Here is a 12,090-nt window from a genome sequence, read left to right as displayed (position 1 = left end):
TTCTTTCTGTTCTAAATTGTCGGGTACAGATGCTGAATTGCCGGCCGGCTTTTTTAAAGAGACGGTGCATGAAAACACTAATATTTTTTTTAATAAATCCTTTACACTAAATGACAAGTGCAGTAACCAACACTGTCACTGTGCTTCTTATATGTGTGACTGACATGTTTCTATCTATCTAATCTATGTGTGATGCTCTATTCCTTCTTGTCTAAATTGTCGGGTACCGGTGTATGCCGCTGCTGAATTTGCTGGCCGGCTTTTTTAAAGAGAGTGTCTTCTGAGCAGTTTGTCAGCTTTTGGACACTTTTGCAGGTGTTTTCTATGTGTTTCTATGTGTTTTTGTTTGCCTGCCATTGGTTTTAACGGTGTTCGACGGTGTTCTAAGGTGTTCGACGAACAGTTCGACGAACAGTTCCTCGAACATCCCGGTGTTCGACGAACCGAACCGAACCCGAACACTACGGGGGTGGCTCAACACTAATCTCTATCTTAGAGATTTATGACCAATCCATGGGAAATTCCATACATGTCAGATAGATGCAGGTCCCACGTCTGAGACCTGCCCCTGTCTCTAGAATGAGGGTACCTGACTTTGTCCAACTGAATTTAAGTCTGGAAAGGAAATAGGTGTTAGAATATAAGTATTATTATAAGTGTTATTTGGGGTTCTAACCCCCAGAAACCTTTCCATTCACTAGAAACATAGATTGGCGGTCAAGCATGCCCACTACCACTCGATACAGTTCCATGATAGTTAAGGAAATAGCCAAGAGACAGGGGCTAGTAGAGAACGTGCTCCACCTCCTCTCCACCAAGCACTGTCATCCAAGTTCTTTAATGACTCCCATAGAGTTGTATGGAGCAGTAGTGGGCATGCTCTATCCCCAATTCATACAAATCCAGTTGGTAAGTGGTATTTCTTTTGTGGTATTTATCTTATATACTGTATATGTATATATCTTACTCCTATAATATGTAATATTATAAAATTTTACCAACAATTGCGGAACTAGTTAACTGAGAATCCATCAGTAAGCAGGTTTACTGATGGATTCTCAGTTAACTCATTCTGCAGCCGACGACAGTATAACACAGACTATAGAAGGCAAATGGTGCAAAATTTGTAATGAAACCCAGTTGTAAAAATAATTTTTAGCCCAAAATACATGCATTTAAGTAAAAAAAAAAAAAAAAAAAAAAAAAAAAAAAAAAAAGGTCCCAAAAGGTGCATGTACGCCCCCCCAAAAAATGGGTAAGTTCAAAAACTGACATTTTGGTTTCCATTTTGCATCTGTTTTCGTTCCGGTTTTACTACTGTATAGCTAATATTCTGGGCGTGGATCCGTTAGCATATTACATAATTGATCTGTTTCTCAGTTATGATCCATTTTTATGGCCGGACAAAAAAAAAAAAACTTTGCGCAGAATCCGATTTTTTTTTATAGCAGCTAGAAAGCAAGCAAATATAAGAAATTTTATGACTTTTCAGTCTCCGTTCAGATAAATGTGTTCTGTACTGGATCGCTTTACTTCTGTTTTTTTTTATATACCAAAACCATAACATGTGAACAGAGCCTTAGCATAAATCAGCTTCAGGATGGAAGATTATTAGACTTTCCGCCAATTAGGGAATTCACAGAAATGTGAGCATTGTCGAGGCCGTTTCATTAATCTCTCTCGCGCAGGTGGCAGAGGATAGTTGAGGTTTTCAGCCTCTGTAATCTCATGCCTCGTCCTCCTCCGCTGTTATAGTAGCCGATGTTACTTCTGCCAAATTCCTGCTATAACAGGATGCCAAGTTTTCAATACCAATCTCTAATGCTCACCTCCAGCTGCAGAGAAGCGTCTCCAAAACAGAACCCCACTAATCTTTTACACCTTGTTTAAAGGGGGTTTTCCAGGATTAGAAAAAAAAAAGTCTTTTTTTTCCCAGAAACAGTGCCACACTTGTTAACAGGCTGTGTCTGGTACTGCAGTTTAATCCAATGAGGCGGCATACCAAATGTCAGACATAGACCTTTTTAGAAAATAAAGCAGATTATTTAATCTTTCTGCCCCCTTTTTAAATGCTGATATAGCTGGTGCCATTACAAATCTTTCAGTAGGGCAATCCACAAACTGCAAAGAATCCTTTCCTGAGTTCTCTCCTTTCTTTGTAAGGTCATTGGTAGAAATAAATCATATGCCAGGTCTACACGTATTTCGGCATGGAATTGAGATCTTCTATAACGCGTCTTTTTTCGCTAGTCTCTTATTTTAAAGTTATGAGCACATGAAGTTTTTTAAGTTTTTTGGAGCAGGTCCTCTGTTTATACGTTAAGTCTTTGGAATGTTTTTTTTTTTCGACTTCTAGGTTTTGAAAAACGCCTAAAGGTATGTTCACCCTGGTTCTTTTCCGGGAATAAAGCAGTAGATTTTTGAGGAATCTCTCTGGAATCTTATAAAGCTGAAACATCTTTTTTTGAGTGCTTTTTCAGCCTGTTTTATTGAAGAGTTTTTTTCTGCTTTTTATTGACTTTTTTAAAAAACTCCTTAAACCATGAAAAAAAAAGGCTAGCTAACAAGTACGGTAATTTTCACCTAAAAATAGTAACATTCTTTTCCATTGTTTTGTTAGCTCTTTCTCCGCCTTTTTTTTGAGTGGACCCGTTGAAAAACAAGTGGCAAAAGACACAGTAGGAACATACCCGTAGTGGGAAAAAAAGGACGTGCATGTCACCATTTTGAAGTGCCACAAAAAGACTACAAGCAAAAAACTCTTCCAAAATGCTTTAAAAACTCTTCAAAAGCGCATCAGGAAATGTAAAACTCCTCCAAAAACTCCCTCAACAAGGAGGTTTTCTTAAACGAGTTTATATGAAAAACTTGTCATTTTTGGCCGACCTAAGGGTATATGCACACTAAGTCTTTTGGCTGAGTTTTCGGAGCAGAAAGAGTGGAAACCTCCAAGTTTTTGAAGAGGATTTAGAGAGATTCCACACAGTTTCTGCTCCAAAAACTCCTAAAAAAACTCAGTGTGAACATACCATAAGAGTGCACGCAATGTCTTTTTTAGGTGGATTGATACGGTAAAAAAAAAACTGTGCAAACAATTAACATAATGCCCTGCAATGTAAAATGTCTTGCAGTGCACGTTTTCTCTTTTTTCACCTCTTTTAACCACTTCAGGCTTCGAAAGTCGGGAAGCGGCTAAAAGAAGTAGTAAGTTCATTTTTTAGGTGGTGAAGGTGTTGCAAAAATTAGGAAAAAAATGCCAATGGAGTCCCATTAGGAAAAAGACTGACTTAATTTTCCTGAACTGTCTTCATCTTGGAAAACTTGGCGGCTATGCGTGTGCACATGCCCTAAGAGAGATCTTCTACCCCATTCCTGTTGCTCGCCTTTGAGCCCTCTCAAACGCTTAATTTTTTTACTATGTAGAGGCCAAAATTGGACTCCATATTCAAGATGTGCTCCTAAAAGAGATTTTTAGAGGGGTAATATTACATTGAGATACAAGTTTTTGCCCTTTTTATATACCGGTACCCTAAAATGTTCTTTGCTTTTGCAGCTGCTGCTTGACATTGAGCTTTCTTGTATCCAGAACACATAAGTCCTTCTTCGTTTTTTCCTATTCAGTATATATACAGCATACAACGGCTTAGCTGCATGACTTTAATCAGCATTAAAGTTCATCTGCCATGTTCCTGCCCGTTGTTGAAGTTTTTATAGCTACGAAACAAGACATAATGTGACCAGGAAGGATATATGGATGAGCAGGCAGCTTTGCCGAGAGGCATCCTGATCCCGACACGTCTCCGCTTGCCCAGATGTCTTTTTAACTAGAATTCTTGTTCTTTTTCTTGAAACATGGAAAGTGAAGACTTCATGATTTAGCAGGAGATGAGACTCATCACTGCAGACTCTCATACGTTGGTGGAGGACATATCAGAAATGTCAATCATTACATCTACAACCAGTCCCTGATCTGCTGCCAAACCAACGAGCAGGAGACTCCGAGTTCATGCACCTCAGGCGGCGGCGGCTGGCATGGTCTCTGATCTCTACAAGAGAAAACAAGTTCTAGGTGTTTTTGACATTTTGTAGCTGATAAAATAAATTAGTTTCAAAATTTGTCCGTAAACGTGTGCGCCGCCGGACTCGCTGCTTCTGTTTCTGCTTGCTAAGTGCTTGAAGATATGGCACCTGGTACGACAAGTAATTAAGACAGCTCACTTTACTCCTACAATTAGTTTGTGTCCTTGAAGAAGTCATTCAGTTACACAATCACTTATCAAAGCCATACTGGAAATGGCGCTACGGTGTTATGACTGCCCCCTGCTGGTCACTCTGGGTACTGCTCTTTAATAAGCAGCGGCACTTAGCTTCAATGATTATTTCACCATGTGACAGGGTGCCAGCGCCGCAGGCACTGCTATTACGTTCAGACCTGAACGCCAGATACATTTTTCGTCTTGTCAGGATTTTTTTTTTACTATTTCCGAGCTGCATTTGCCCCATTTAAGTTGTAAAGGATTATTCTTGACTTATTAGGTGATGGCACATTACTAGGATATCTCATCACTATGATTGGCTGGGATCAGACTTCTTAGACATGTACTGCCTTTCCCCTGAGCAGCCCCATGCAAGTAAACAGGAGCCACTGCTGTTTCCAATAAAGCCAAGAGTCCTGCAACGTCTGTAGTCAGAAACGGTCCAGAGGCCCAAGTGTGAAAATTAATCCCGCTGCCTCTTTACTCTTAGGATCGATAAAGATCCTAGACTGCAGACCACTACTGATCCCAGAAATATGCCACCACCTAATCAGAAAACTCCTTTAAAGTGAATTTCCGACTTTTCACATCATGTTATTTTAGAAAAATTAAAGAATATTGTTTTATTGTTGAGTTCAATGTAGATGCCCCTCCTAGTGGCGGCTGCAAGAAAACCAAAATATTGTCACTTACCATAAATATGTCATTTCTTTACCTGGCATAAATGCCGCTGTTCTCCTGAATCCGGCGATGTTTTTCTTTTGTTTCTGCGCCTCTCCGTTCTTGAGATATGGCCCCTTCGTCCCTGTATATAAATCTAGTCATTTAAGCCAATCGGGTGTGGTCCTCAAGAAGACGCCCACAGAAAAGAATTGAGGATCAGCCCGCTTGGCTAACAAGACCAGTTTTATACACAAGAATGAGAGGGCCATATCTCAGGAATAGAGAGGCCGAGGAACAAAAGAAAAACATCACCGGATTCAGGAGAACAGCGGCGTTTACGCCAGGTATAAAAATGACACATCTATGTGGTCCTCTTTAAAGGGATTGTCTCATGAAGATAACACCTATTCAGATGTTATAGTAGAGCACATGGACATTATAATAAGGTCCCCCCACTAGGAAGCCCATCCGTGAGTCAGATCGGAGAGCTGTTTGCCAGGGATGACAAGAGAGCGACCTCCCAGGCGATCAGCTGGTCACCCCAAGGGCTGTGTTCTGCATTCTCACCTCTGATGATACCGCCCCTTTAATGCTCATCAGTACTACTAGATCCATTTAAACAAAAAAATAAATAGCTTCAATAGGATTTTTCGGACTTAAATAGAGAAAATACAGTTTGGAAATATTGTCTTGTCACATATGAGTATATGATCTATTGCAAAATAATAGTTTCTAATTTTTTTTCTTTTACCCTTTCACAGATTGATAATGGTTATCTGCGTTATAAGCATCTCTGCCAAGGAACTACCAGCCACAATCTGTCACTGAAGTCACTGGTAAATGATGGGGCTTTTCATACCATTATGCTGGAGGTAACAAGTGGCACAGTCAAATTGCATATGGATGGTGTGGACACGGAGCAGCCGCTACCACCATGCACTGGGCAGAAATCTCACCTGATCATTGGTGGTCTCATGCTAGAAGACCTTGTCACTCAGGGATTTCAGGGCTGTATGGATGACATAATCATTAATGGGCAAACAGCGGCAAGCCTGGGACCAACTCTTCATCAGAAAGGGATAATGCCCTGTTGTGAACATACCCACGCCTGTAGCCAAGAGCCGTGTGCCAGCGGCAGGATGTGTGTAGACTTGGTCAATGGTGGTAAGTACTTAACTGAAAGGTTACGAAGAGTTCTCTGATCTGTGCTTGGTCTGCAAATATATATATACTTATATTACCCTTATTCCTCCAGGATATTCATGCCTTTGTCATTCTCCATTTATGGGTCCAAAATGTGATCTGGACGTAGACCCATGTGCCACATCTTCCTGCATGCAAGGTAGAACATGCACACCCATGTCCAATGGTTTCACCTGCAGCTGCCCTCAGGGATATCAGGGTGAGAGGTGAGTATCCAGCACTATTTTATACTATATTAGGTAGCTTTTAGAGCTAGTATGATGCCCTGGAGAATTGGGACCAAGGTTTGGCCATCAAGGTGGCTTTATCCACTTTTCTCACGTTGGGTGCGGGTATCAACTCAAGAATTCTTGAACAGGAGAGAGCTAAGAAGCATTACGTCAAGTACTCTGCTCTACAATGGTTAAGTCTGTGATGGTGTCAACCAGCACCAGAAGTGGTTCCATTTACTAAAGATACAATTTTAAAGAAGTGGAAAGCCCCTTTAATGTGAATGTCAGCCATTTTGAATTCAGCCATTATAAAATATCCATTTTTCTTGCAGATGTCACATTGCGGTGAGAAGCTGCCAAAATGGTTCCTGTGGACCGACTGACCTCTGCACACCCAGCAGCACGTGCAACTGCAGTGACTTTAATGGTGGGCAGCTGTGTGCTGAGGTGGACATGCCAGGAAAAGATAAAAGAGCCCTGATCTCTGGAGCTCAGGAGATCGTTGAAATCCTAGGAGGTGTCCTTGCAGTCCTGTTCTTAGTGGGGCTTTTCGTCATTTTCAGAAAACGTATTTGTAGTCGAGCTAGTAGCCATAAAGCTACTCCACAAGAAGATCCAGACATCAAGCAATATATATCCAGAGACATAGGAGTTGGCACCCAAGGGGCACCGATGGAACTTAACCTTCTCAGTTCTGTACCTCGGAATCAGTTGGATGCTGAAGGTCAGTCAAGGAGAAACAATGTTCCAGAGCTACTTACCTTCTGTAAACCACAGGGGACCCGGGGTCCGGCCGTCTGCAGTGTGGCACCTAATCTACCTCCAGCACCTCCGTCCAGTTCTGACAATGAGTCCATTGCCAAGAACAACTGGGATTGTGAAGAGAGCAGTAAGTGTTTCTTCTATGTTCTCAGATGCCAAGCTCTACTAGATGGTGAAAAACGAGTAGGCAGTAACTCAAGCAAGGGTCCATTCACACTGACCTAAAGATAGCACATTGATGTTCTCTGTGAACCTATCTGTATGATGCATGGATAAAAAGGGCTAAAAAAAGGGGCCCAAATTGAGAAAACCAGTCTATTATATTTATATGGTCTAATGTTGCAGTTAGAAGGAACAAATAGATGAGACAGAACTATAGATTGGCTTTCTTGGGGCAAAGGACCAGATCGTAGACAGGCAATTTAGTCAAGATTCAGAATATACTCTAATATTATATCTAGTAGTGAAATAATTTTTTAGAGTATCTGTCATCAGGTTTTCCCTATTAAAGACGTTACCACTACGTTCTTCAGCCTTTTAATATATTCCAAACCAGCCCACTACATCCAAAGACAGTGACGTATACCTTAAAAAAGTTTGGGAGTTGAGCACCGAGAGGTCCAATGGGCCTCTTCTGACCATGCTCGGTGCCCCATCCCCCGCCTTTTAATGACATTTTTAATGACACCCTTCCACCCATGAATGATGTGGAGGATGTCTTCTATTTCATCCACCACAAATCTGGCAAAGCCATCAATCATAGGTGGAGCAGTGTTACAAGAGGGGGCACCAAACATGGTCCAGAGAGTCCCGGCAGACCGCTTGGTGCTCATTACAATGCAGCGCTGGACAATTTCAGTATAACCCCGCCTTTACCAGTGATAGGCAGCTTTCTGCCTATGCGCAGTGTACACTGCCAATCAGTGATGTGAGTGGGGTTATACAGAGCGCAGCATTCAGAGAACTGCTAGATTTGCAACAGTGATTTTATTCAAAACTGCAGCAAGCAGCCCAGTAAGTGATATATCACTGGAATCAGAGTTTCTGCTCCTACAGCATGCTGCTCTCAGATGGGATAGCAAAATCCTAGTGACAGATTCCTTTTAAAAGGGTGAAGAACATGTCGCCAATGGCTTTTATGGGGGAAATTTGATGACAGGTTGCCTTTAAAGAATCAAACATAAGGGTTTTCTAGGACTACCGTATTAAAGGCTTAAAAATACTAAAATCAGTGGGGGTTTAATTCTTGGCACCAACATTAATCAAGTACCCTTATTTGATTACCAGGCAAAGCAGTGTCTGCACTTTGTGTTACAGTGAGTAGGACTGAGCTGTAATACCAGGCACAGCCACTAGTAATAGTATGGAGCTATGTCTAGAAAATTTGGAGGAGCACCACAGCCTGTTGAAGCTACTCTTTAGCAGTGGTGGCAGAAGTCAGACCCCCACCAATTTAATATTGATGAACTATCCTAGAAATTAGTAATCAATTTTGTACATCCCTTTAAAGCTGGCTATCTCCAGACCTTACACTTTTCAAAACTTTTATACCAAGTCCCTTTAAAGAAATGCCAATCTACTAGAAGGCAGTACTGCGAGGCGTAGACTTGTGATGTTACTGACCCCTCGTGGCCGGAGTGAGTGACAGCAGCAAAGATGCTACTTGTTGTCACTCGCTTCAGTCAGAGGCCTGGAATTCCCTGCAATGTACCTACATGTTTTTGATTGACAGCCCTTACTCTCTCTAAGCTCCAGGAATGTCGGAGTAATTTCGCTACCTTTGTTTGTCGGCTCTGTGAGTGGAAGGCTATGACATTATCACACGTTCTGGCTTTACCCTTGGTGACAAGTAGTCTAATGAATGCAAATTTTTTCCCATTCAGTAAGGAGAACTAGGTCTATCATTTTGTATAGCATCCAATCTTTTCCAGATATGGAATTGGAGGATGGAAACCTGCACAACTGGGCAGATCTGCCAATTATAAAGCTGGGTGTCAACTCCTGTTAAATCTATAATGCCGATCATATTGGTTTACATTCAGTTTTTGCACAATATACCTAAGAAATTACTAAAAAAAAATTTTTACTCAGTTAATATAAAAAAATAACTAATTGGGGACTTAATTGGGGATTTCAGATGAAAATGCCCTTTTTGAGCTAGAAGCATAATCCATAGCCATTATCCTCCTTCTTATACTGCTTTTCTTCTTATGTTCCAGTGTATGCAGGAGACTCATCATTTTGGCAGTCCACCTATAATCCTATGGAAATACAGAGATATCCACAATCAAAACCCTCAACTGCACCGCCTATCCCACCTCTTCCAAGACAACCGGAGCAGGAGCCTTTATTTGGTGGGTTCCCATTTCCTTTGGAACCAAACAGGAGAGCCCCAATTTCTCCCTGCTATAGCAACCACAACTTGGATGATTTTCTCCCACAACCATCTACCTGTCATGACCAATACACTGCCATCAGCTATTATCCCTCTCAACTCATGCAGCCTAAAGGCTTACCTTACCCAACCGAGAACGGAGTCCGACGTCTTAATGTACGACTGAGCGTGGCACAGCCCTCTTATGCCGACTGTAATGCCCCACCAATGACCAATTCAAATTTCCGGGCTCCAGATCTGGCAGAAAGTGACTATGGCAGCTGTGAAGAAGTTATGTTTTAAAACTGACCAGTGATTGGTTATAAGAAAATAGAGTTGGAAAAGGTCAAGAGAAGACCTAGAGAAAACAAAGAAAAGAGGCTATACACAAGGTTGCGCTACAGTAAGACTAGATGATATAGGTACACTGCAGCAAAAAATTGGGAACCGCTGTGGGGTTCTCATCTATGCCATCATCAGGAGGATTGTGTTTAAGCAACTTGATACTATGTAATACTGTGGAGAATGTATTCATTCAGTTTGTGGAATAAAGGAACTATGGGCAAAGGGTAATATCTTGAAATAAGATTGTACAGAACTCAAATATTCCTATAACATGCTGAGCATGAAACATTTAAGTCCTGGTGACCCTAAAGAGCTGCACGGCACACAGTATTATTACCTCTGGCAGGGAATTTAGTTGTGAGCCCTTTGAAGGTGACCTCACCTTAAAGTCTTTTTTTTTAGCAAAAAAAAAAAAAAACATTTTTGGAAAACAGTGAATCTCATGACTAAGACATATACTGCCATCACCGGGGTGTATGCAGATATTACAATAGTGATGTGGCAAATTATGTATATTGTGTATGCTGCCATTGAGGGATATAAGGGTAATGAGCACTTCTATTCCCTCCATAAATGTATAATATTGTGATATTGTATCTTTTTGTGTATATAGCTGTATTTTTAAAAACATTAAAATATAATTTTTTATAAATACTTGTTAATGTAAATATATAATATATTCTTATCCTAAAGGATCATGCTCCTCGTACAAAAGCATGAGGTCCACACTTATAAACACACTTTTTTTTGCTGTGTGTAATATACCGTATAAACCTTACAAGCTATGGCCCAATACTGTACTTTTGTATGCAGAGGCATACAGCAGTTTCTCATGTGTTATCGTTTTGCCCAATTGAGGCACCCTATGGCAGGCTAGTAAAGAAATAGTAAAGCGGTAATGACCATAGTAAAGTAACAGACTAGGAAATATAGTCATAGTGATGGCATAAACAGAGATAGAAAAAAATAGCCTTACCAACTCCAGGTCAGATTACCACTGCACTGGCAGGATGCAGGAGACCCCATGATTTAAGGCGGGGGCAGCACAGGTACAAAATACCGATAAAGCAACCACTCACAAACCTACTAATTCTTGGAAGACGCGGTTGCCTAGTATTATAAATGCACACAGATGAGGCTTGCATATGGCGTCAGTCACATAGATACGTGTGATGCACAGTGTCTGGCTTACAGCCTATTGATGACACCCATACTATTAGATAAGGCAGGCTGCCCAGCACTATATAAGTGCACCCCACAAGGACAGACATCCCAATCACCCAACTGACACTATAGGGTCTGGCTGCATCCTGCAAAAAAATGGAAAAATTACCAATAAAAAGATGAAAGATGATGTATAAAATACATGAGGTATTGGTCGATATTTTGGCCAAAATACATAAACAAGCAACCCACGTCAAGTGTCCTCATACTTGCGAGTCCCTACACTAAAATCAAAAAATGTTCACATAGGACACAGATTCCAGAAAATCAATAGGCTGTAAGCCAGACACTGTGCATTACACATATCTGTGTGACTGGCACCCTATACAGGCCTCATCTGTGTGCATCTTTAATACTTGGCAGCCACCACCTCCATGAATTAGTAGTTTTGTGAGTGGTTGCTCCATCAGTATTTTGCACCTGTGCTGCCCCCGCCTTTATGATGGGGGGTCTCCTGCCTCCTGCTGTCACGGTTCCACCACTCAGTGTGTCTGGGATGCAGCTATTGACGGCTCAGCTGTCAAATCTAGTACAGGGGTGTGCTGAAGCTGGCAGTACTTTGACAGCTCAGTGTCTAGTTTGGTGCAGGGGCGTGCTGAGCTGTCGGTGTTTCAATTGACAACTCGGCCATCCAATCTGAGACTGGGAGGTGCTGGCTGTCTCCAGGTGTTCATTGTCTCAGGTGATTGCTCGGCCACTTAGCTGGGCTGTTAGTTCCAGACCTCCGCCAGACGTAGCTTCAGCTGAGTGTGTTTGGTTATCTCTGTGCCTTGTATTTTGCTAGATGATCTTTCGTTGCCTGACCTTGGACCTTGTTCTGACCATCCGTCTGTTTAACCCCTTTACTCTGATCCGCTATCCTCCTGGTATTCTGACCTCGAACCACTACCTGACTATGACTTGGTCTCATCCCTCTGTTTATGACGTACCCTCCTGGCTTTTGACCTCGGACTCCTTGACTATCTCGACTCACGGCTTGTCTAGGAGAAGTGACTCAGCATCACACCTGCCAGTGCATTGGTAATCTGACCTGGAGTTGGCAAGGCGGTTT

General features: G+C 41.7%; 1 protein-coding gene across 2 annotated transcripts in view; it reads left to right on the top strand.

Annotated features, from left to right (window-relative positions):
- The window catches only part of FAT2 (FAT atypical cadherin 2), a 104,725-nt gene extending 94,314 nt beyond the window's left edge, over positions 1-10,411 (top strand). For both annotated transcript variants that reach the window (XM_073649827.1, XM_073649828.1), the window contains exons 21-24: positions 5,681-6,083; positions 6,175-6,328; positions 6,667-7,223; positions 9,316-10,411. In XM_073649827.1, the coding sequence (XP_073505928.1) occupies positions 5,681-6,083; positions 6,175-6,328; positions 6,667-7,223; positions 9,316-9,773 (1,572 nt within the window). In that variant the 3' untranslated portion in view covers positions 9,774-10,411. The remainder of the gene's footprint in view (positions 1-5,680; positions 6,084-6,174; positions 6,329-6,666; positions 7,224-9,315) is intronic.
- Positions 10,412-12,090: the final 1,679 nt, after the last annotated feature.

The sequence above is a fragment of the Phyllobates terribilis genome, unplaced genomic scaffold (assembly GCF_046119375.1).
Source record: "Phyllobates terribilis strain yellow unplaced genomic scaffold, ASM4611937v1 Scaffold_10__3_contigs__length_209671492, whole genome shotgun sequence".
NCBI classification, from domain to species: Eukaryota; Metazoa; Chordata; class Amphibia; order Anura; family Dendrobatidae; genus Phyllobates; species Phyllobates terribilis.
Note: the sequence above shows the minus strand (reverse complement) of the source record. Positions and strands in the feature narration are given on the sequence as shown.